The sequence below is a fragment of the Calliopsis andreniformis genome, chromosome 10 (genome assembly GCF_051401765.1).
Source record: "Calliopsis andreniformis isolate RMS-2024a chromosome 10, iyCalAndr_principal, whole genome shotgun sequence".
Taxonomy (NCBI): Eukaryota; Metazoa; Arthropoda; class Insecta; order Hymenoptera; family Andrenidae; genus Calliopsis; species Calliopsis andreniformis.
This window is the reverse complement of record NC_135071.1, coordinates 20,528,519-20,554,380: the sequence shown is the minus strand read 5'-3', so window position 1 is coordinate 20,554,380 and position 25,862 is coordinate 20,528,519. Positions and strand designations below refer to the sequence as shown.

General features: G+C 32.9%; 5 protein-coding genes across 9 annotated transcripts; 1 reads left to right on the top strand and 4 right to left on the bottom strand.

Moving 5' to 3' along the window:
- Positions 1-5,696: 5,696 nt before the first annotated feature.
- Sod2 (superoxide dismutase 2) lies at positions 5,697-7,774 on the bottom strand. Its single transcript, XM_076388109.1, has 3 exons — positions 7,525-7,774; positions 6,349-6,638; positions 5,697-6,250 (listed from the first exon to the last, which is right to left on the bottom strand). The coding sequence occupies exons 1-3, from the start codon at positions 7,560-7,562 to the stop codon at positions 5,922-5,924; spliced, it is 657 nt and encodes a 218-aa protein (XP_076244224.1). The 5' UTR covers positions 7,563-7,774; the 3' UTR covers positions 5,697-5,921.
- Positions 7,775-8,503: 729 nt separating this feature from the next.
- Positions 8,504-13,848, bottom strand: Fl(2)d (Pre-mRNA-splicing regulator female-lethal(2)D). 2 transcript variants are annotated; one of them, XM_076388107.1, is made up of 6 exons: positions 13,709-13,848; positions 12,506-12,854; positions 10,527-10,651; positions 10,258-10,436; positions 10,030-10,184; positions 8,504-9,940 (listed from the first exon to the last, which is right to left on the bottom strand). In XM_076388107.1, exons 2-6 carry the CDS (start codon positions 12,735-12,737, stop codon positions 9,222-9,224), a joined length of 1,410 nt encoding a protein of 469 aa, XP_076244222.1. In that variant the 5' UTR covers positions 12,738-12,854; positions 13,709-13,848; the 3' UTR covers positions 8,504-9,221. The 2 variants fall into 2 exon arrangements, with proteins under 2 accessions (XP_076244222.1, XP_076244223.1); XM_076388108.1 differs by lacking the exon at positions 13,709-13,848 and adding an exon at positions 11,122-11,383 and having other exon boundaries at positions 11,534-12,648.
- Positions 13,849-14,672: 824 nt separating this feature from the next.
- Positions 14,673-16,777, bottom strand: LOC143185254 (uncharacterized). The gene is made up of 5 exons (XM_076388103.1): positions 16,364-16,777; positions 15,845-16,126; positions 15,448-15,772; positions 14,962-15,364; positions 14,673-14,895 (listed from the first exon to the last, which is right to left on the bottom strand). The coding sequence occupies exons 1-5, from the start codon at positions 16,775-16,777 to the stop codon at positions 14,676-14,678; spliced, it is 1,644 nt and encodes a 547-aa protein (XP_076244218.1). The 3' UTR covers positions 14,673-14,675.
- A 573-nt stretch (positions 16,778-17,350) lies between these two features.
- On the top strand, positions 17,351-18,876 carry LOC143184561 (transmembrane protein 177). 3 transcript variants are annotated; one of them, XM_076386883.1, is made up of 3 exons: positions 17,351-17,423; positions 17,797-17,939; positions 18,013-18,876. In XM_076386883.1, exons 2-3 carry the CDS (start codon positions 17,815-17,817, stop codon positions 18,797-18,799), a joined length of 912 nt encoding a protein of 303 aa, XP_076242998.1. In that variant the 5' UTR covers positions 17,351-17,423; positions 17,797-17,814; the 3' UTR covers positions 18,800-18,876. The 3 variants fall into 3 exon arrangements, with proteins under 3 accessions (XP_076242998.1, XP_076243001.1, XP_076243000.1); XM_076386886.1 differs by lacking the exon at positions 17,351-17,423 and adding an exon at positions 17,656-17,729; XM_076386885.1 differs by lacking the exon at positions 17,351-17,423 and having other exon boundaries at positions 17,683-17,939.
- A 371-nt stretch (positions 18,877-19,247) lies between these two features.
- Positions 19,248-25,796, bottom strand: LOC143184560 (uncharacterized). 2 transcript variants are annotated; one of them, XM_076386881.1, is made up of 9 exons: positions 25,334-25,796; positions 24,993-25,080; positions 24,732-24,901; positions 24,317-24,658; positions 20,434-24,247; positions 20,026-20,342; positions 19,916-19,945; positions 19,451-19,753; positions 19,248-19,387 (listed from the first exon to the last, which is right to left on the bottom strand). In XM_076386881.1, exons 1-9 carry the CDS (start codon positions 25,418-25,420, stop codon positions 19,364-19,366), a joined length of 5,175 nt encoding a protein of 1,724 aa, XP_076242996.1. In that variant the 5' UTR covers positions 25,421-25,796; the 3' UTR covers positions 19,248-19,363. The 2 variants fall into 2 exon arrangements, with proteins under 2 accessions (XP_076242996.1, XP_076242997.1); XM_076386882.1 differs by lacking the exon at positions 19,916-19,945.
- Positions 25,797-25,862: the final 66 nt, after the last annotated feature.

Genomic DNA, 25,862 nt, shown 5'->3' with positions numbered 1-25,862 from the left:
AATAAAAATATTTATATTTGTTTTAAATATAGAAACTTTAAGCATCAAGCGCTTTCGCAGTCAAATTTTTAAGAGCTCGAAAAGTGAAGTTAATCTCTGGCCTATGAGCGGCTTAATTCTTTATAAGTATCGTTACGAAAGAGTCGAGGGATCGTCTTTTGCGTAAGTGTACGCTCAGTATAATAAAAGACACAGTAATGTAAACCGTGAAACACGATTTGTAAATCAAAAATGCTTTGGACACACAAATCGAATTAACCTCAAATTACAAAATTTCGTTCGAATTAGTCGACCATACTATTCCGGCAGGGCCATCAAATTGATTTTACGTAACGTTTGATCAAATCTTCGTAATCGTTTTATGGTAGTCATTATACCAGGCTTCTCTAACTTCCTTTCACCGTTAAACGTAGGTCAATTGCGAAAACATTGCGGTTGACTCGTAAAATAAATCTGACTGGAGGCTTAAGTATTGACCAACACTACTGAATTATACCTGAGACACGTAATAGAAATTTGTTTTAACAAAAAACTATCAACTTTTCGACATTTTCGTGATCCTCAGAGTGAATGTCAAATATTCACTAAATTGGAATGAAAAAAGAAAGTAAATTTTTACGATGATGACCGTCGAATAACATCGAGTAAACACCATGCGCCATTTTTTTCAAGAACGTCCTCCATGTCCTCGCAGACATTTTTTATTCGTTCAGTTTATCGAGTAGTCTAACCATAAAAAGAGTCTAGATGGTCCGTGAGCATAAAACGACGAACACGAAATGAATTTTTTCTCATATACAATAAAAAACATTTCTGCATTAACTAAATGTTCGACCACTAGAATCCCCTATACTTTTCTTCATAAAATCGACTCAATCGTGTTTACAGGACAAAGGCAAACAATTACGCAGAAATTTATTTGCGCGCATTATCTTCCTTCATCAAGTTATATCTTAGGAAGATAAATCACGTTTTCGTGATATCTGTTCGATACGTATTAAGTGTAGTCTTTTTTTTCCATCTGATAGGACGTTTCCATTCAACTGTTCATTACGGTAAAACAAGCTCTAAGATGAGAAAAAAAGGAGGATTGTTGAAAAGAACAAAGCCAGTGCACTCACTCCTCGCCAGTACGTCTCTATAATGTCTGTTTATGCAACAGATTGTCGAAGCGTCAATAAACAGAATCTGCTATTACCGCAAGAGGCATCGATGACATTAGCAGGTGCAAGTAGTCAATACTCAGAACCCACAATTCACAAAGCAAAATCTGTTCCATTCAACACAGGAATAATTGTAATATAAAAAATATGTACAATCGAGAAAAAACAAGTCCTTCGTTAAAAATAGCGAATCTGTTGGTTAGAACCTCAAACTTTTCTTGTATATTAATTTTGCCCTGTATAGTCTTCCTCGTCCATAAATTGCGCTTATTTTGCAATTTGTTCGACATAATTGCAGGCTTTTGAGTTGATTTTCTGTAATTCTTTTGTTAGGGAGAGTCTCGAACTAATTACTTCATATAATTAACATCGCGCTAGTCTAGAATATAAGGTAACAGCTGTCAATGCACAGATAGTTACAAAATATGAACGAATACAACTAAATATAATGCAATTGATTATATTAGAACGCTACAGATGCATGCATGACTCACTATTCCGTTGAACTTTAATTAGATGAAAATTTCTGAGGAATCGATCCATAAAAGCGTTCCCAAAACGACAGTTTGATGGACTGCGAATATCTTTGGCCTAAAATCTAGAATTTATTTTATCATTCCCTTCAAATTTGTATATCCTTTCTACGAAACAAGACACAATCAGTGGAAAAATATAATCAAATACCAATTCGAGAATAATATTGACATTTCCAAAAGATTTAATGTTCCTTCTGAAGCCTCGCTATTCAGACATCTCACTCTTCCATTCTCCCCATTCCTCTCCCACAAGAATTACTCATCTATCAGAGGAAATGGCGAATAAAATTGATTTTCTACAGAAAAGAAATAGACACAGAAATTCCCAAGGGACACCAGAGCGCCCCCTATTCTTACGATTATTTTACAATCAGCGTACGTTCCAGCAAAATGGTCCTAAACATAAGTTGAAAATGGATCTCAGGAAAGGCTGAAAAATGCATAAATTCCGTGATCCCCGCTTAAAAACGTTCAAATGATCTATTTGGAGTCAGAGGAGTACATGCACATGTCAGGAATTTGCCCCCGAAGGCAGAGGCAGGGAATCGAAGCCGGTAGCGCACAGTGGGTAGGTGGTTCGAAAACAATATGGCGGTTGGTAGTAAGGGTTGCGCGCGTCGATCGACATCGTGGTCCAGGGTCGTGTATGCCCGCTTTTTCCGTTTTATGGACCAATCGTGTTGCGTCTAGGGGAGAAAATCAATAGGAGTAGGAGCCACGGATGACGTCAGCCTGCAACCCGACCGACACGATCGACCGATGCGACGCGGGCGGCGCCGGCCAATTTCTACGGAGCAATCAATAAGTAAAGATATCCACGAAGTTGGCGATAGGGCACCTACGTATGGGATCTTTATTTCGTTACGCATTGTTCGATCGAGAGGCTGATGGGATAATGTTTCTCTTTCGACGACAGTTCCTTCTTCTAACGCGTAATTGGCAGAAATGCGTCACTACCGTTAGAAACATTTACTCCAAAGATATGCTACATTTTTTATATCAAATCTAAAAGGTCATAGGAACGATGTTTTGTTCTAAGAGACCACAGGGTTCTTCGTCGTACGATCAAACTTTTTTTTTGGAGTAGACGAAGACTCAAACGACTGGATATTCGAATTGAATCTTAACACTATTTCGAAATTATCGTGCGAAATTACTTCCCTGTAATTTTGCAATGTGAGTTATACACGTCCAATACCATTGATGTTCATATTTTATGAGCCTCGTTCCAAGAACGTGACTGGGGCATCTACTGCCTGTCATAAAGGAAGAGAAAATTCCTTTACCGAGCTTTATGATTTTTTGATACGGAAAATGATAATCCGATTCTTTTTCAAATCCCTTCGCGTTGACATTTCGTTTTATTTGTTCTTTCAGGCAAATGTAATCAAACGTGGCAAAACTATTCCTGTTACAGAACTATAATCCCCACTGACCTTATTCGAGTTATTGGACTTGCATTTATTCAAGAAATGTCATAAAAAACACTTAAAATATTCATAATGTACGAATTTTCGAAAATATAACTATATTTTTATCACTATTCTTTTTATTTTTATATTACGCGAAAAGAAATTAAGAAATGATAAATTCCCTAATATTGGTTGATTAAATAGAATTTGTACCTAGATACACCATCGATTTCTACTAACATTTCGCTTGTAAATAGGTTTAATTCATGTCTCGCAATCTTTTCAGTATCAGCCTTTCGCAACGTTGCACTTGTATACTTTCATTTCGAAAACCCTTCCTCTCTGGAAAGTGTGTTACCGTACCCTCCGTAATGATCCCTATTTCAACATACAAGTATTTAATAAAATTATATCTTAAGGGAGCGTCATGTTTTACTGCAAAAAAATTTGCGACAGAAACGACTGAATTCCAACGTTCATTGACTAGGTCGAAAGCGCCATCTTCGATGGTAGTTAATACTTCTGATGCTCTGACATTGTGAATCATTTAAGCATGCTACAAATGCGCCCTTAATTAACTAGCTCCAGAATTTATATTACAGATTGACATCCACCGGTCGTGTATCATTCAATATTCGTGCGAACATATACATAGTAATATCAGCTAGAAACACATGCACATCTTTCTAAACACCTTCTGTACGTATAGAACAGTGCGTTCTAAAACACAATTGCAGTATCACTAAAGACTACTTGACGGAACGACTAGACAGTTGTGCCAGATTTCTATTAATATAATAAAAAAGTATAGTAAGCTTATCTGGAAGAATAATTTATCTTGCCCTCATTATTGTACATGTATAATTGTTACAAAATTTCTAGCTCGTATACTCTCGACGTGTTGACAGGACAATGACAGTAAGGAGGCAGTAATCGATACAGCAAACCAAGGGGTACAAAAACCACAATGTCTCTGATTTAGGGACCCATTGTTGCACTGGAGATAATGAGAAATAAAAGGGAGAATAAATAATTCGTGACGCGGCTTAATGCTTGCGAGCTGACGATACGCAAACTGTTACGTGTAAATGAAGATGTGAAAATACAGAGATATTACCATGTCTGCGAGATAATAAGTGTAATGTTCAACGCGGAAAATTAAAATGACAAGAATGCTTTTCACTCACCAAATACGTAGCCAGTGACGCGAAAACAGCTGAGGTCCTCCGGCCATACTGGTTCTGATTCCGCGACGTTCCTTGAGGCACAACGTATATGTTCGCGTCGCGACACGAGACGACTCGACTCTAAGCGATCGATTCTCAAAACCAGGGGTTAGGCGTCTTTTTCTTCTTTCTCAGCGCTCGCTCGTGCAGCTTTCTAACCAGCACGTGGCGCTGACGTCTGTTCTCTTGATTATCTCATTGCAAAGTACTTCCACTGACCATGTATAGAATAGACTTACTACTTTATGAGGTTATGTCGCATTGTCTACAATACCGACTTCGCGAAACAGTTTTCTTTTTTGCGCCCTCTATACTCATTAGTGATGGTTTTGGGAATCACACACATACCAACCAATACAGTCGGTAACGGATTTTTAATTAACGAAACACATACGCAATAAAATTAAAGGTTCACTGATTTCGGCCCTAAAAATTGTCGATTTTTGAGTTCATGTAACTCTCAGAAAAGAATCGCAGGAAGATGAGCCTAGTGGCATTTTAAAGGGTAAAGTCTCTACTTTCACACTTCTAAATTGAACTTGGCCAAAAAAAATCTCTACTTCGCAACATGCCGCTAGAGAGAGGGTGGTTTTATCCTGAACGTTTTCCAACTTCGCACGACTCTCAGGGACTTGACGAATTTTTTTCGGCACTTCTGCTGGGAGGATATTGAAGCCTGAACCCTCCCCTTTCGAACGAGACCATAGCGAGCGTTCTACGATTTTTTTTTGTCGAGATATCGCGTTCTGAATGAAAAGTGAGCCGTTAGTCTCGGAATCACCACGTCATCCAAGGTGTACCTTGGTTGTTACTCCAGTTAAAGTGCAATAGCTCGGCGAAAAAAAATTGTAGATGACTCACTAAAGTCTCATTTGAAAGGGCAGGTGTCAGACTTGAAATTTACTGCAAAATTCGTGCTAAAAAAAATTTGTCGAGTATGTGAGAATGGTCTGAATTTGAAGTAGTTTCAGGAAAAACTACCCTCTTTGTCTCGGTCTGCAGCTAAGTAGAAAATGATCTGCGGAAAAATTCAATTCAGGAATGAGAAAGTAGAAACTTTGCTCTTTCAAATAAGCCTAGGCTTGGATCCCTGCAATTTTCTTCACAAAGTTACAGCAGCTTAACTGTTGGCAATTCTTTTTTGCCCAAAAATTGTGATCGTTTAAATTTGCTGTAAAGTGTATGAAAAAATTTACAATATGATAATTTTGGCGTAATTACTCTACTTAGATAGTTTTTATTGAAATTCTTCTAATCAATATGTCTTCTTAATTTTTTTTAGGAAATGTGAGCTGAGGATTTGAAGTATAAATGTATAACTTTGATCTTGTTCATGAAAGATAGCACAAAATGACAGCATTAAGGTTTTTTTCATGAGTTTTACTGTTTCTTCGTTTGTTATAACATACGATGGTGTACAGTATGTATCAAATATGTGTATACAAAACCATAAATACCTTTTCAAGTTGGATAAAGGAACCAAAAGTTTGAAATTATTTTTCGGAAAGGTAATTCCTACTAAATAACAAGTACTCTCGACGCTATCATACTTCAAGATTCGACCGCTACGCGTAACCATTCACTCTAACAGCCAGCTGCTTGTTTGAAACGGGCATTAACATCTTTCCAGTTAACAATATCGAAAATTGCCTTAACATAGTCAGGTCGTACATTTTTGTACTGCAAATAGTAAGCGTGTTCCCACACATCAATACCAAAGAGTGGTATTAACCCAGTTGTAGCTTGCAAGGGATCCTGATTAGCACACGTCGCTATTCTGAGTGATTTTGCTTTCTGATCATATGCCAGCCAGCCCCAACCGGAACCTTGGATCGCAACGGTACTTTCGGATAATCGCTTTTGCATTTCTGCCATGCTACCGAAGTCCTCTTGAATTTGCTTGCAAAGGGCAGCTGCAAAAAGAAGTAACATTCAAAACTAGAATTCATAATCTTACGAACTACACAACTTACTAGAAAACAAAATACTTTGTTTCAAGCAAAAAACTTACGATCTGGGTCACCACCGCACGGCGAAAGATTGTTCCAGAAAATCGAATGATTCAAATGACCACCACCGTTAAATTTGATCGCTGGACCTAGAGCAATTTGCGCGTTGACGTCGCCTTTCGCGACTGCTTCTTTCAATTTCTCTTCAGCGACATTCAGATTATTCACATAAGTCGCGTGGTGTTTCGAATGATGAAGCTGCATGATTTCGGCACATATAATTGGTTCCAAAGCCTTGTAATCGTAGGGCAAGTCAGGAAGCGTGTGCTTCGCTCTTTTAAATGCGTCTTTGCTACAAAACAAAAGAAGAAAATTTTAAAAATCGTCATAATGTAACTAAAAATTTTATGCCCTGTATCACACTTAGAAAATAAATCGATAATTTGAAACCAACTTTCTTGATTTGCGAATATTATGTGATTAAACGCAATAAATCAAATTGTTCTCATTATCAAACACGAACTTGCAAATGTGCGTGTAAAAAATAAGAATTTTAAACTTTAGAGATAATGAAAAAATTATCGTATTTACAACGTAACATATTTTTAATTTCTGATAACCTGAATTTTGTAAGAGATTAAAGCTGTTTTATTTTATAACTTTTCATTTCAAGAACAGTAATATTTAAATGTCAGATTGACAAAGAGCTTATCTGACATATGTATATCTGTTTGACAGAGGTCAAATTTATATTCACTCTTTATATTCATATGCACAATAAGAACAATTAAAAAATGAATGCTCCTATTATTTTTTATGAACTAAGTAGTATCTCATTGTTATAAGTTAAAGCTTTTTTTTTTTTTAACTGAACATATAGTACAAATATACGTTATTCCACAACTGATAAATTTTCCAATAAAGTGATAACTGATATAAATTAAAGTATGTATCGAAACATAATTGAATTACATAAACAATCGTACGAATCAAATTATATAGATATTACATTAATAGTAGTTATCAACATTGAATGACTAAATTGCAACATTTTCTATATAATAAAATGGTATAATGTACACATTTTTGAAATGCAAGTAAACGTAATGAAATGAATATATTTTTGTTACAAACAAAGAATTGTGTATTAATGACAAGAAACTGTACAAAATGTTAGGTTAGAACTTATATAATATAGGCTTGTAGTAATAGTAAATGAATAATACGAGTAGACTTACACTGCATTAGACAGCAAAGTGCGTTTCACTGCGAACATTGTTGTAACTTTTCTGAATACAGTTACTGGATAAAGTTACTGTATAAAATTGCAGCGAAAAGTTGCGAATACTACGGCACTAACGTCGATCGGCGACCTACCGCGAATGGTTGCAAATATCGCAATGCTTGCGGATGCCGGAAAATGGTTCAGGAATTCAAAGCACCAGTGTCACTTATTACGTCACAATTTACTCCAATGGCGGTAAACACTTTACATTTTGAAATTACCTCTACGCGTATAATACTTTAAGAATCGTTTATTCTATACATTTGCTGAATTTACTGTGATTTTAAAATATTATTAAAATTTTAAAGATTTTACAATTTGGACCCGATTAGTTTTTATGAATAACACTATACAGCTTGATAACTTCTGTCAAGACTGAAAATCTTTATTCATAATTTGTAGAAACCCTGTGTAACCCTTTAATGAGAATAAATTTTTTTTAAAACTGTAACACTAAGCAAAACAAACAGGGGAATGGTACCTTATTTGGTACTTTATAATTATTTTGAACAATCGAATTTGTATACTGTAACGAGATTTTTAATTAATAAATCACACTGTACAACAGTAGTAATCAGTTTATATGAAAGATATATTCCAATCTGAATGGCATATTAATTGTAGTCTTAATTATATTTGACAAATTATATGCCCTGTACGAAATATATTTATAGTCGTTCTGAATATTGTATACCAAAATTATAAAACAGTGAAAAGAGAAATTAACTTTTATAATAGAAATGATATGAAAAACACGTATTTTGTGTAAGTGTAATACAAAATAGTAATGTAAATAATATATACATTTGTTCTTGGAAAAGTGAAATTAAAGACACAAATGTGACGTTTCGTTACGTACAATGTCAGTCCGCATATTTTACTGAAATTAACATTTGTCTTGTATTTCGCATAATTTACAGGTATTCAATAAATCTAACAAATAGACCTCAATTTTATTATACACAATTAAAAGCACATTTTATGCATGGATAACGCATACCTACATGCGTATCTCACAATGGAAAAACATTACATACATACAAATTATTGCGCACATAATCGTGTATAAATCTACGCATGTGCGTCGTCGTGTATCGGATATTAACATTTGTGTATTTACATGATAGAAAAGGCATAGCCTTAATTATTGTTTTATATTATCATTCGTATTATTTGCAATTCTATCAAAAAATCTAACAAGACGGGTCTTACTATCATCCTTTTTCTTCACTGAATTTATAAAGAGCCGTTTAAAAACATCGATGTGTTTTCTTTACGTAATAATGAATTCTTATGAAAAACTTCACTGCAATTCAATTGCAAAAGAAATAATTTTAACTATCTACCCCTTTATTCCAACGCCGCATTATTCCGTGTACATATAATTGTATGTAGTCGTGTGTAATTTTCTCGGCATTAACGTGACTTATAACTACTTAAATAAGAGTTATATTTACAGAAACATATTACCAAAAGTAATTAAAAAACAATGGACGATTTATCTCTAACAAGTTTTTGTGTTGTATAGTTTTTAAACAATCCAAAAAATATGGAGCATTAAATTTAGCTTGTACTATTTATGTCAAGTCACGTCAAGCCTTATTTATACGTAACAAACGTTATATGTATAAAATCATCCTAGAAAACTGTTCACTCTGGATCACTCTGGAGCGTCTCACCATTAGTTAGAACTAATGCATCATCATCAGCTTCGTTATAGTCTAGAGAAAGGATGCTCTCTCTTCTCTTCTTTTTGTGTGTCCTTTCGTCATCACTACCTGGTGCACTTTTGTCCCTTTTGGTCCTATCCCTACCCCGCGTTGTTCTAGTTACCACTTCTTCCCCATTAGTTTTACTGCTACTTCTATTATGACTTTTGCTTCTCAATATCCTCTTATTATTACGATTTTCTTCGTGTTCTTCCTCCCTATCACTTAGTTCTTCATTTTCAACTTTAATAATCAAAGCGGCTGAATCACTGGAGCTTTCATCGTTATGATCTGCCTGAGTAGGCTTACGTTCAATTCGTTCTGTTCTTTCAATACTTGAGAATTCACACTGTGGCGATCGTCCTGCTGATAACGGTGGAGTCCTAACACCTTTGCACACATCACTATCCTCCATTGACTTCGAAGTCTTTGTGTCCGAAACTAAATGTTCCTCTGATTCTTCTTTTTTGATCGGTGGTGTATGCGGCGACAGCCCATTTGTTAGATTATTTTCACTGGAATTAGCCTTCAGCGCTGCATTTTCTTGTTGTAACAAAGTTACTGACTCGCGAGCTTTACGTAATTCTTGTTGCAAGAAATAAATTGTACTCTGCATCCCTTCTACGTCCTCGTCTAAATCTTGCAAGAACTCGTCCAACTCTGTAAACAAACGTGTGAAAAATATATTAATTAATTTATTTTATAACATACTTGCAGTTAATATTAACAACAAAATCTCGAAATAATACCTGATTGTGACTTTTTCATTTCTTCGCTGAAGCTTCTTTGAAGTGCAAGGTCTCCTTCAAGCTTGGCAATTCGACCACTAGCAATCATACGACCTAGTTCTTCATTCTCCTGATACAACAATCTGCATTTTGCCATTAGTCTTTTTCCCGTGTTACTGCAAGTACAAATCAAATCATTACTTAGAGAAGCATTTAAATTAAATAATAAGCAAAATAGAGTTTATCTACCTATCTGGTGTAAATTTCCACGCGCTAAGTTCATTTTGGGTATCTTCCAATTTAGCTTTTGTTGTAACAAGCTCTTGCCTTAATTTCTGAATTAGAATATTAACAGCTGGATCTAGCAACGCGGATCTTAATGCGGCAGCGGACGGAGCATTAGCGGCTTTCATCTCAGCACTTTGATTCTAAAATAAACATAAATTAAATACTTAATTTAAACATTTTTTATAGATGTCTGTATATATTATGTTTGGAAAAATAAGACGTCTACGTACTATATACTCTTGCAATTCTTGCTCTTTTGACGCGAGTCTCCTGACTAAAATTTTCTCCCTATGAGATGCTTCTGCATGCTGTTGCCTGTATTTGCTTTCAGACTCTCGCAATGAAGATAGTTCACCTATAAAGGAATATTGTTATTTTTTCTTTTAACTTAATTTTCTCCGTTTAAAGCCGTCTATGTGCTTCTTTAAATATAAATACATGAAAATGTTACAATTTCATCTATACTAATTATATAAACACTTATTAAATAATTTTTTTATTTCAACTATAGTTTTAGCATGTGAAGCTTAGCTATATATTTATTATAAAATTAACAGTTTTTAAATAATCTTTTAATCGTTAATTTTACAAATGTATGAGACACATAGAGAGCTTGAAACCTTAAAATATATGTACACATATAATGTAATGGTACAGAATATTCTGTACACTTTTTTATATTTCATAATCGTATGTTTTTGGTGAAACAAAGCATAGTGGTGAAAATCTACTACTGTCTTGCCCTAAGTGCGCATAAACAAAATATGTTTTTATAGGTACGTGACATTGACTGTCCGACAACTGACATTTTTAATTAGCGCATACTTTGAATTTGAAGTCGTTGCATCGTGCCATTTGTGAGATTCTCTGTGCTTCCACCGAGACCAAGAGTGGACGTTAATTTTCTTCCATGAGAATAGACAGACTACTTGTTGCAGACACAGATGTTGTCACAAGATGACTTCCCTTTCCTTATTTGATCAGGTTTGTATTTTTCAGATTGGTATTTGGACATCAGGAAGTTATGGTGCAGGTACAAATGCATGCATGAATTGCGTTCATAATGAGAATAAACAGGGATGGAAGTCTAGGAACATAATTAAAGGTACTTGGTTTTATCAGGTATATCTAAATATAAGATAATATTAAAGATATATAGACGGGGATAAGAACTGTTAGGACTGGAAAAAGCAACTGGATTTTCAGATGGTAACTGCATCAATTAAAGGTTTCGTACTTCACCAAAACATGGGTTCACGCACCCCTGGCACTGTGTTTTGTAGGCCAAAGGATGACATAGGGCCTCTGTTTTTACTCTCCCGAGTTGTATATTCAGAGCCAGCAAGGATGTTGTATTTCATTTAATCCTCGCAAAGTGGAAACTCGATATCCAATGTACACACAAACACACACGCACTTTCCTGCTTTTGGCAGTGTGGTTTTACTACACTGTGGAAAAATACGCGCACACTGCACAGTCACTTATGAAATCATATCAAAAGTAAGCTGTGTGCGTTTATTATTGTAAAAGAAATGATTTATAGCAAACACATTCAAGGAAACCTTGTCATCTCTTCTTGTCACACAATATCACTTTCTTTTTCAATATGCACTTTACTTTTAGTATTAAGTAATTTTTAATATCAAGGGTAACGCAACTTAACACCAGATGGTAGAATTGTGCGTTACTTGCAGATAATATTGTACTAGACCCTCTCATATGTGCGGTATATGTAACCGTCACACCACTTCTGCTCACCAATAAAATTTCAAACACTGGACATATTGGCGTTAATTTAATTACCCGCACTACACACCACAAATGTAGTTGTGAAAATTTATACAATATTAATACTATCACTATTCTGTATCTAAAAAACGTTTTACCAAACTGATCTATCCAATATTTCTATGTATACAGAAATTTTGTACAAATGATATCCATTTATCAGTGTTATAAAAAGTGTTCTTAGTGATTTCACCTATATTCTTATGCTATTATTTACTCAAATTTCTTATCAATCTTAAAATATAAAAAAACTTAGTGTCATTATCATCCTAAACACTGTACGAATAAAACGCTTGACCCCTAATCTTAGTGTCCCTATAAAAGTCTTGTCTTGTACAAGAGACCGTTGTGTTCTGGCATTCGTAAATTCGCTTAAGAAATGTGGTGAGTGAGATGGCCTCACTCATGTGATCTCAGTACCTTCCTGGGCTGCCGCCTGGGCCTCTAGACACTCCACATACAAGTCCTGTTCATGCCACTTGGCTGCTAGCTCGTCCTTTGTCATGCTGTCCAATTGTTGTTGAGTTAGCTTCACACGCCTTGGCTGCCTGGGGGAATGAGGACTACTAGGTTTTCCCCCTGTGCTGTTGTTCTGTGGACTTCGTGGTGAAGATGGTCCTGTTGATTTAACATCACTGCATTCTTCTGCCATTTTATGCAAGATGTTAATAAAACCACGCTAAAGGCCTTATGTAAACTTTGTGGGCTGAGTCTTCTTAACTACGACCAATGTGTTGATGATATGTTGTTGGTGCTAGCGCACATTTGTCTGAAAGAAAAATATTATATTGTACATACAGATAATAATATCCTTTTAGTATAATATTAAAATGAAATAATGCAGAAATAACTGAAAATTAAAATATACAAACAACTAAAAAAAAGATCACAAATATGCACACACTCCCACATAGTGAAAAATGTACTAGAAATAGAAACAAATAATGCATTGTACTGTGGAATAATATTACCATACAATTATATTATTATTCCAAAATAAAACCTATAGATAAATATTTTGTAATTGTACAATGTTTAGTCAACAACAGTGATAGTTTACTCATAATTGACATCTTCTGTATGTATATTATGGAAAACACAGTTTTTACATACGGTAAATATAAACGAAGGATGACTAAAGATATTACCACTACTTTATATTAAGAAAATATTATATATACGTATATTATTTACAAGAACTATTCCATCGTTACCACTTGTCAAAAACTGGAGTAAGAATTTTTTAGGGCGCAGGTTCGGAACCCGGCTTTTAGAATGTACCACGTGATTCAAGCGGGTCACGTGGCTCGCTTAATGTTTTATTGCGACATGCAGGGAATGTAGGATCCAGTTATCTATAGTCAAAGGGAACATTGACGCCATTATGTCGACATGCTGCCATGAAAGAGAATTTCGCGGTATAACATTGAAATATATATTTATGCCCAGTTTAAATGTAGACGAGGTCCTCTCATGTATACATATAATTCACCAAACTTGAAAAACGATTTGAAACGTATATGTTCATACACCCGTCCAGATGTTCAGTTTTCTAATGCAAATGATAAAATCACTGTACTTTGACGTTATGTAGTTTACTACTATTTCTTCAGTTTTATATACCTGATCTCGTGACACGCCTATCATTCCATCGAAGAATATTTGTATCCAGTGTTTGGTATATCGTGAACCGATGAAACGTGACACCGTATACGTGTATATATACACACAGAAGCACATATATGCAGAAATGTAATTTCGTAGTCCTCTTGCGAGCAAGTAAAAAACCACGATTGTTAGTAAGTTTCTCGATCGATCAATCGGTGAAATGAGTAAACGTTACCGCGTACAGTTCGTTTCGGTGTCCCGCCCATTCCAAATACGATTATTCATTCGCGCACATGATACAAATATCGCGCAATCCTTTGAAACGCATACTGTTCAAATCCGACACAGTAATGTAACTAATCACGAACAATGATTACAGCCGACCTCAAGAGTCAGTATGGCTAAAGAAACGAATATCAGCGCATGCTCCAATCACAATTGTCCAACTACAGTGCTGACATAGAAATGTACCGAATAAGTATTGTGAATAAACACAGCGTAGAGAATACAATGCTCCGAAAGCCAACGCTAACAGAGAGAAGATTCATGAGATTCGACGGACGACGAATGTACTTGCGTGTTCTCTTGTCTTATTCAGCATTAATATTACACTTTATTTATTAGTCCACAGCCATTTTAAGTACGAACACGCGAAGTATATACACATTTCAAACACCGAATCGCAGGCTTCTGTGGCCGAGTAGAGATATCACTATGATGTTCTAACTGATCTAAAACATTTCAAGATGGCAAGAGTCAAGAACCCGCCATTTTCGAATAGAAGAACGATACAACGTTCACGTTACGACAAAATCGTGAAAAGATTAAATCAAATCAATGTATATGTTTATATATTATGCGCTAGAAATTAATTTAAATACATTAAGAGTAAAATATCTGAGCGATTCTTCGTTTAAAATTATTTAAATATAAAGTTAAAATTAGTAGTTAAATATTATACGTAGTGTAAGGAAAAAGTCATTCATTCTTTGGACACACTCATTCTTGACTTCTTAGCAATGCCCGTGCTTTTTTTCGGAGACTGTACCGATTTTATTCTAGCAGACATCGGTTTCGAGATTATCGTGGGTGGTTTGATCATCGATGGTGTACGTGTCTTTGCCGCGCTGACCATCTCCGAATTTGGGGAAGCATTATTTCGTAGCTCAGGAGAAATAAGTTTCCTTGTTGGTGCATAGGTTCTAAAAATAAAAAAAAATTGAGACAGACGTAAGAATATAAAGATCAAGGAAATAAGCGAGTCTTACCTATTCCTCAAATCTGATTCAGTTGATACGCTAGTTTTCGTTGTACTACTAAATTTTCCGTTTCCTAATAATTTTTGTCCAACATCAGATGGTTTCGATAGCAATGAAAGCTTAGAATTAGCTGACGAAGGAAGATAAAAACTGCGACGACGGAATTTCGAGCTGTTTTGGTCGATTTGCGTATTTTTTGGCACAATCGATTTGGGTAGAGATATGTCTATACTACGTCGTGCTTTCGATAATGGTGTTACACTTCCGGAATTTAATTTCAGCGCTTGCTGCTTCTGTGTCACGTGAGTCGATTTTGACACAATCTTGGCATTACCGATTGTGCTCGAATAAGTCGGACTCACAGTAGAAGGAGACATATTTGCTGGTGCCGATTTCACCGATGCTCCGTCGTCTGACCGCAGTTATTCAAACGAAAATAGAAATTACTAATAATATAGCGAAAAAGGAAAATAATACTGATTTAAAGAAAATTACCTTGAGCTAAATCGATTAAAATTGTTGGTTTCTTAAGCGATAACATTTTCAAAGCCTTTTCTAAGTTCTGTTGTGCTCCTATAATGTACTCGGTTAGGTTCTCGTGGTTCTCGATTTCACCTTGCAGAGATATTTGTCCAAAAGAATTAGATAGTTCAGCGATCATGGAAGGAGAACTTGTGATTTTTGGAGGTGATGGTCTTGGTTCTCCATCCAGACTTTCGGTTTCAATATTAATATCCCATGTCTTTTGACGTTCTAACATTGGCTTCTTTGGAGTTGTACTTTGGTCAGCAGAGATTTGAGAATTATTTTCCTTTTCTTCCTAAATTTAAAAAAATGACTACATTAATTCATTTATATAACTTCGATAGCAAATATTTTGGTAGATACTTACTTTTGAGTTTCGTAAAGCTTTTGTACGTATTTCTGGTTGCGTGTAGCTTCGTATAACACCGAGTTCCGTTTTCGAAATTTCCTCCTTAGCTTTTCGAGCACATGAGGCATTACTTAAACGTGATGCATTCAAACTGATATTTGTGTTGCGATTGAGATCCGGTTCACATACAATTATTTCGAACAGTCTGTACGATACATCATGTAAAACTTTCGTGACGTCTTTTGATAAACGGGGTAACAAATTACTTCCGGTTTCTTCCACCTTCTGCACAATGTTGTCCTAATACAAACATTGAACCAATCGTTACTTAAGATTATCGTAAGAATAATTACGCAGGATTTATTACAAAATTTGTTCTACAGAATATTCCAAAATAAGTCACTGTTTCAACACTGTTTGACTTTTTTCGTCCTTCACATAGGTAGAATATACACTCTAAATTTAATTACATACCTATTCCTTGTAAAAAAACAGATGAAGATCAATTACTAATAAAATGAATCACTTTGTACGTACAGTACTTGCTGTTGGTCCAGTTCCGCTAATACTCCAAAAAGATGCGTCCTTGATATGATCAGAATTCGGACATCGACACGTAATATCTCCTAATTCCAAAATCGCTTTCATGTCTGAGGTACCGCATTCAATTGTCACTTTGAGAGTTGATGTATCATTTTCAACTTTCTTTTCAACGTGCGCATCGTTATGCTTCTCGAACGATACAAGTTTAAATCCAATTGCTTGTAAAAGACTAGCCAATGTTGCTACATCTGGTTTCGTTGAGTTTTGAATATCGCGCGATCCTTCGTTACCAGACTCAACACACGTAGAAAAGCCATTTATCCATTTAAGCACCCATTGATAAAATTTTCGTTGCGCCACGGATTGAGAGGCGTTTTGACTATTTAGAGAAGTCGTGTTGTTGTCCATTTCGAAGAAGCGCATAAACTGAGGGGTACAAGAAACAAACCGTTCGACATAGATATGTTTTCAAATTTTTTTTTGCATCGGTTACTGAAATTGTCGGCAACGAACACGTGATCAATACAGTAGCTCTTATCGTAGGCACAATAAACACTCAAAATAATACGGTCGACTAAAGACAAAATACAATAATAAAAGATGAAATATTTTATCCTTTGTTCTGCCCTTAATTGTATTGAACAATGTAAGATTAATTTTGAAACATTACCTCAACAAGTATAAAAGATTAAATTTGAAGTTTATAGAGTTCATTATTTTTGTTTGTTGTTTCGGATACTGAAGTATCTTATTTTAGGTTTCGCACTCATTTCTTATATTTATTTTCTGATATGAAATTTGTTTTACAGTATATTGAACATACAAAGAATTTTGTATATGTGTAATAAGAATTCATGAGTTTGTACCTCTTTACAGAGAGACGTATGTACATACACATATACGTACTTGTATACCGGGTATGTATATTTCTGTAAATATGTGAACCACGTTGGCGTAGGTACAGTGCCTCTGTAGTTGGCTATTTACTTACGGAAAAATATACAATAAAAGAAAGAGAACATAGAAATTTTGTAGTATCCTTTTTTTAATTACAGTATGTGTGAAAACATTGATAACATTACATCAGTCAAGACTAATGTTTAACTATAAATTGAAATTTGAAATGTATTTGCATTGTTTCAAAACTTAGAATTTTGTATTAATAGCATATTTTTTAATAATGATGAAAACAAATGAAAAGTACTCTGAATATGTTATACGTATTATTACAAAATATTAGAAAATGTTTGAATTAAATTATATTAGGTTATAATACCGATAACTTAATAAACTTAACCATTCGAGTATTTTTAATGTATACATCGTTTTATTTATGTGTTGAGTTTATAATCATTGTGGCGTATGTTTTTTTTATTCAAACTATTTTTTCTGTTATTGGTAATCACTAATCATAAAAAATTTATCAGTTTTAGAACTGACAAAAAATGGCATTCACAAGTTTTAGGAGATACATTGTAGGAGGAGGTACAGCTCTTGTTGCAGTGGGTATTACTCAATTGCCACATACATATTTTTTAGAAACAATAAGACAAATAAAAGCTAAATATCGGTAGGTATTTAAAAGTTCTAAGAATTCTTAGTATCATATAGTATTTGTTACTGATATTAGATTTTAAAAATAGTTACGATGAAACAGAAGAGCCTGTTAGAAAAAAACTTCAACAAACATTTGAAGATGTATTGAATGATTTACCTTTAAAAGAAGAACAGAAAAATGATATACGTCTTTTCCATGTCTATGGATACGATTTGTATCATGCTGGGATACTTAACTCAAAATTTGGTGCAGTAGTAGGTGTACCAATAACTTTTGTATATGATAGCGTTGAGAGTATGAACAAAAATGATATATTTATGTACAATGTACCTGTTGATTGGAATAGATCAGCAGAAAATGATTTCCTAAAATCATTAGTGCTCTCAGAAAATGCTCAGAAGTATGCAATAGCTAGAGAAATCTTAAAAATTAAAGAAGATAAGCAATTCTTTGTTGGGTTCAAAGTATTGTTGCATGTTCTCATAGTATCTATAGTATATAACATATTCTATGAAAAATTAAATCTTGCTTCAAAAAATAAATTGGTTCGATATACGATTACATCACTCACAGTAGTTGGAGGAATTGCATCTTGGATTGGACTGCAGGATGCAGTAAGTTATAACTCTGACATTAAAATTGATAAAACATTGTGTGCTTTAGGTAAAGACTATATTGAAGGTGGTAAAGAATTTTACGAAAAGTTATTAAGTAGAAATATTGCTTTAAGAACAATTCTAGGGGATGAAGGTAAAAAATTATTTACAGTAAATGGAAATGAAAATTATATTTTAAGGCAAAGAAATGCCCCAGTTTTTTATAAGAAAAATTTTTTTGATGAAAAGCTGAGAAATATTGAGCAATTAGTTTAATATTTTATATGTAGTGTTGACTATAGGTAGTAAAATTAGATGGTGTAATATCATTCATGGTTGACTTCCTTTATTAACAAGCATTAATTACTTAATTTATGTACATGTTAAAAATAAGTTCTTTACATGTTAGGATAAAATTATCATCTAAAATATTACATGATATTGCATCTTTACATACCATTAAATAAAAAAATTATAGGCAAGAGTATAAGCATAAATTACAGGCAACTCTTATAACAGTAAATGTTTATTCTATTAATAAATCTATAAATAGTTATAAAAATTAATATGAACATACCATGTTTATAGCTGAATAGTTCATAATTAATCTTGTATGGTAGAAGATATACTAGAAAGCGAAATAATCAAACCTTATCATACATTTGTCAGTAAATTGTGCAAAATTTTTTATATTACATAACTACTATGTATTACGTATAATTTTGGCAGGGCAATAACCTTCTTTTTTAAAGTTGTATACTTCATAAATAAATACACAATACTTACAACCTAATATACAAAAGTACTTACACGAATTTAAGTTAAATACATTATTTTGCACTATGTAAGACCCAGAGAACCAAGCTGAAAAATCAAATTATGTAGATTAAAATGATTTTAAAATTATTGTATATACAGTTTATCTACCAGTGTCATTTTATCCTCTTCTTTCTTAAGTATTTTTGCCGTTTGTTCTTGATCAAATTTAACAACTGCAGCAATCACTCTAGCAAGCACCATTGTTTCTCTTCCCATCATATACTCAAATAATATATTCCTAAGATATTCAATTTCTGTTGAATCCTCTAACGTATCATGCCTTAACTTTACAATTTTTCTAAGTTCAGCTAATTCCCGTCTCTGAGCTGTTAATGTTTGTTGAAGTGTGTGGAAAGAACCAGTATTTGACTGCACTGCTGCCATTGCAACTCGTGAGGTGCTCTCTAATTCCTAAGCAAAATTTTACATTTAATTTTACGTGGAATTTTTTATCTACCTAGATTATTATGATTTAGTTATTTTTATATAATAGGCATGCAGTAAATCATAAAGCAATAACATTGAATCCTAGCTAAAATAAGCCTGAATCCAGTAAAATCAAGCGATTTTTACCTTGTTAACTAAATCAGTTTGCGTATCAAGCTGAAAGAAATAAAAAGAAATGAAAAAAAGAAAGTAAAATAACAAAAAGTTAAAACGTAACAGTATTTTTTTCAACTAACTCGTCTTTCGTTTCGCCATTCTTTTGTTAATTCATTAATTTCTTCCTCATGTTTTTCCTCCAATTTATCAGTTTTTTGTTGGATGACCAACTTCCATTTCTTTTCGATTTCTCTAATTTCATCTGTATGCTCTTTTTTCATCGATGCAATTTTTTCCATTAATTGGTTTATGTCTTTTGCTTTTTGGGCCAGTAAATTTTTATTCTCTAAAATTAGATTTTCAATTTGTTCAGATTTTGTTGTTAGTTCCACTTGGAAATCTTTTAATTGTTCTTTATACTGTTGAATAAGATTTGATTCATAATTTTGTTGACGATCTAAATATAGAAATACATAATATTAGATTCAGTAGACTTATAATATTTCTACATAAAAAAAAATCTTAATGTAAATAAGTTATTGATTTACCAAATCGTTTTTCCAGCGCAGCATGCAATTCTTCCTCTTTATCTTGCAGTTGAGCTTGAAATTCTTTAACTAATTGTTTTAATCTCATACTCTGCTCTTCTTCATTTGTTTTTAATTCATCCCGTAGTTTATCTGCTTCAGATTTTAATTCATCATTCACAATTTGCATTTGTGATTCTTTTGCTTGGAATGTTATTAATGCTTCATCTAATTGCGCTTCTAATTTTTTATTTTCTTCCTGTAGTTTATCACTTTTTTCACGAAGGATATGGAAGGAAGAGTCATCTGTAGCCTCTCCCTGAGCAGTTTGTACTCGTTTTTGTAGTGCTACATTTGATTGTTTAAGAACTTCTGCTTCCGCGTATAATTTAGCAATTTCTTCTTTTAAGCGCTCAACAGTATTTCTGGATATTTTTACATTTGTCGCCGTTTCTTCTTCGTCTGTTGCTGAAAATTTTGATCTTTCAATTTCTCCTAATAATTCTGTGTTTTTATTATCTAACAACTTCAATTCTGCTACTTTTTCGTCTACTATATGTTTTAATTCATCTATTTCTGCCGATAATCGTTCTTTATCTACATTCACATTCTCTACTTGAGATAGCAATTCTGCGTTTTTAGCTTTCAATGTATGAAGTTTGCTGTTTAATTCTATATTTTCGGACTCTATCTGTTGCAAACTGGAAATCTTAGATTCTAGATTATTCACGTATGATTCAAGTTTTGTATTCACAGAGTTCACATTTTCCAATTCAGTAATTTTATTTGTTAAAGACAACTTTTCATTAAGTAATTCGCAATTTTGTGAATGTACTTTCTCAAAATTAATTTTTTCTTCATTTAAATTATTCAATTCCAATTTTAATTTATTGTTTTCTTCATCCACAGATTTCAATCTTTTAACATCTTGCTCAAGCAATTGCAGATCTTTTAAAAGTTCTACATTTTTCTCTTCTATGTTTTTGCTGTCCTTTAAAATCAGTTTCAATTCAGCTATTTCGTTGTGCAACTCTTTATTTTTCTTGAGTAATTCTTCAATTTCTTCTGCTTCCTTCTTGCATAAAGACAGTTCCCTAATTTGCAAATTTAATTCATCACTTTTAGATTGTAATTCTGTGTTTAATACTGTTATCTGACTTTTTAGATTTTCTATATCCTTATTTTGTTCATTTAAGTGATTTTTGTGTAATTCAATTTCGTTGTGCAATTGTGCACTGTCATTTAATAATTGTTGATTATGTGTTTCATAATCAAATATTTTTTGTGTTAACGTTTCATTAGACTCACGCAATTCCTGATTATGTTTCAAAAATTCATTTTGTCTATCCTTTAGATTCTTATTTTCTAAAGTGATTTCGTTTTGGATTAATTTTAACTGTTCTAATTCCGAAACTATAGTTGAATTATTATTTTGTAGTGTTATCATTTGACAGTTTTCGGATTTTAATCCATCTATTTCATTCTCTAATATTTTTAATTGTTCTAATAATTCAGTATTTTTAGACTTTACTTCATTAAGTTCATCATTCAATTTTTGTATAGTTGTATCTTGTTGTTTTTTAATAGTTTTTATCTTTTTTATTTCACTTAATTTCGCTTGTATCGTTCTTTGTTGCGTTTTAATCGAATCATTAAGCTCAGCAATTTGTTTTTCACGCTCTTCAATAAACTTTAGACGATCTTCATTCTCGTCTTCTAAATTTGTTATTAATTTTTCTTTAGCTTTCAATTCATTGTAAAGTGTATTCACTTCTTTATCTTTCTCAAATAAATTTTCTTTCAAAGATTTTATTTCCAACTGTAAAGCATCTGCTTCTTCTTTTAGTTTATTACAATTTGAATTTTTAGATTTTAACAACTCAAGTGTCTCAGTAGCTTCTGCATACTTCTCCTTTAATCTTTCTAATTCTTCTGTATTATCAGCTGCTCTTTCAAGTTGTAATTTTAAATTACATACTTCCTTGGAAAGTGATTGATTCGTGATATTAGAATTATCAAGTTCTTTTTTTAAAGAATCAGACTGAATTTTTAATAATTCTACTTCTTCTGATAGATTTTTTAAATCGTACAATTTAAAATTAAGATTATCAATTTCCGCTATGAGCTTACAATTTTTTAAATCAATTTCATTTTGTTGCTCCAATTTTATTGACATGTCTTTTAACTCTTTTTTGCATTTTTCTAAATTCATTTCTAAATTCGATTTAAGGCATACCGTATTTTTTAGTTCTGTTTGCAGTTCTTCATATTTCCGTTTGAAGTCTTCAAATTCGTTTAGTTTACTCTGTAAATTTTGTAATTCGTTATTTTGTACACTATTATTTTCTTGTAAATATGTGACGAGCACATTTTTTAAAACAGCCACTTCGTTACTGAATTCTGTAAAATGTTTTATAGCATTGTCTTTAATATGCATACTATCTTCTTTTAATGTTTGAATGGAAAGTTTATAATTTAAAATATTTTTAATTAAATTGCTTCTTTCCTTATGAAGTAAATCCATGTTACAACTATCTGCTTGAATTTTGTTTTTAAGATCAGAGATAACAGACTTACACGATTTAAGTTCACTGTATACTCCAATTAATTCAGCATGTTTGCTTTCTAATTGATTATTTAATTTGCTTATTTCTGTATTGTCCTGCACCTTTTCTTTAAGAGTCTTTATTTCTGCTTCTTGGGCAAATAATTTGTCTTTAGTTTCTTCCAACATTTTCGCGTACTCGTGAATTTTAATATTATAATTTTCACATACTTTATCTCTATCCATTAAAGCACTTCTCATGTTTTCCAATTCTTTATCAAGACTTTGTACAGTAGCCTGAAGTTTTTCAATCGTTGTTTGCGCGTCTTTCTTTTTTTCTTCTATAATAATTTTCTGTGCATCTTGTTCATTTTTCAACTCTGTATATTTTATTTTGTAATTTGAAAGTTCTGTAGATAATTTATCTTTATCACTCTGATATTCCTCGGTAAGTTTCTGTAATTCTTCTAATCTAGTTCTCAATTTTTGTAATTCAATTTCTCTTTCATCCAATACGGATTTCAAACTGGGAAGTATTTCACTGTCATCTACATTTAATATTTTTTGTGACGTATTGTCTTTTTCAGATTTTTCGGATTTTAATCCAATTTTCTCTTCTAGATTATTTAATTTTTGTTGCATTTGTTGCTGCATGAGTTTCAAAGCTTCCGATTTCCCTCTGGAAATATCTTGTATTACCTCTCTTTTTTCTGAATCTAAATTCTGTGTGGTATATAACGATTGTAACTTCTCCAATTCAGTTTTATATTTATTGATAGTTTCATTCAAACTGTCCTTAGATTCTGTCATCTGTTTTAGATCTAATCGAAGTTGTTTAATTTGTTCTTCTTTATCTTCTAATTCTCGGTGTATTGAAAGTTTATTTTCGGCTAACGATATGACAGATTCTTCCTCGCGTTTCTTCAAAATATTCATTTGCTCTGTTAAGTTTTTAATTTCTGTAGATGCATTATCCAATTCTTTCTCTTTCTCTGAATAAGAATTTTTTAATGTCTCATAATTAGATTCCAACGTATTCTTTTCTGTTTGTACTTCAGTAAATTTGTCTTTATTCCGTTTTAAAGATTCTTTATATTTAAGAACAACATTTTCTAATTTTTTTAATTTATCCTTTAGTTGTATATTTTCAGTTAATAATGTATTTTCATTGGAATTATTAACTGATTCAGCATTTAAATCAATCAGATTATCTTTCAAATTTTGTTTATTATCATTAACTTCTGATGTGGCGCTTTCTAAATTTGGTCCATTTGCTTGCAAAAGTTTTATCTGAAATAAAAATCTATTATAGTTTATTATGCAACAATAACTGTACAATACTTTGTTTTTTAGTGTTACCTTTGTGTTTAATGTGTTTATTATATGGTCTTTTTCCTCTATGTCATTTCTTAATGCTTCTTCTAAATGAGCCTTTGCTTGCTGTTCTAACTGACACTGTTCTTTCAAATCAGCAATCCGTCTTAGCACCTTATCTTGGGTTTCAACTAAAACTGATTCTAGTTTACCCTTAGCTCTTTCTAATTCCCTATAATGTGTTGCTAGATCAGTGTATCTTCCACGATATTTATGATATTTTGCTTGTACTTTTCGGTATGCTGAATATATTTGATCTTTTGTAATTTTATCTAACTGTGGACTTATATTTTCCTCTATTTCACTAGCAGATTGATCCATATCAGACTGGCAACAAACATAAATATTCAATTATATTTGGAATGAAGTGAGCATATTCAATATTCTTCCAATATCTTACTTGCAAGTGATACAAGTTAGCTGGACTTTCATAAATTGGAAAAAGAGATGAAGTATCACTGGTAATACTGTTGGTTGATGACCTCCTAGAGATACCCATTGAATTTGATGTAGGTGATATCAGATCCACATTTTGAAAACCCTGTTTAGCCGGACTATTTTTTGGAGTTTCTATAATACATTTTCATTTGTTCAACTTTATTTTAGCCTCATCTAGAGGTATTCTTATCACAAGGAAATATGTGTAAGATCTAAAACTTACCATCTCCTTCCTCTGTTAAACTAAAATTGTCGTTGGATGTAGATAATTCTTGTATTGAACTATTGGATAAAGCAGGAGATACAACTGCCTAAATTAAATTGATATTTATTAATATATTTTCATTAAAGGCAGTAAAATAATTATAGTAAATGAAGTGAAGAAATGAAAAATAATAGTAATACTGTAAAAACTGAGCAAAAATATAGATCATTCACCATCCTGAGAATTGTTGCAGGAGAAATTGTTATACTTTATAAATATTAAGAACACATTGTTAAACAAATTCTGCAATTGCATGTGAATCTACGACTTGTGTTTTAGTTTTACATAAAATGTCAAACCTGTGCTAATTGTTGCATGCTTGCTTGCAGCCTGGCAGGAGATTGTTTCATCTCCTCCGCAAGTTTATCCTTGAATTTCTTAAACATTTTTACAGAATATCACGATCCCGAGTTACTGTATTTATTAAATTATGTGGCTTTTCATGAACGTGTTTACGTGGAATTAGGTTGGAATCGTGGGTGATGAAAGTCCAAATTCGAGCACAGTTGAAATCATTATTTTGCAATGTTGAAAAGAAGATTGTCAGACATGAAACGAATCATTGATTATCGAAACGTGATATTCTAGTTTTTAGCAGATAACACGTCTCCACTTTGATATAAAAAATTAACATGAAACTGCATGGAACTATATATGTATAGGCACAGTTATTGCCATCGATGTCGATGTCAGTAGATCGTTGTCACACATGATTTTATAGAACTGTCAAAACTTCGTTGAAGCATAAATATCCGTAATTAGTTATTTCAAGTACTTTTTTCACTACATACGATTCTATCTTTCTTAATTGTTCATTTTTACTCAGAG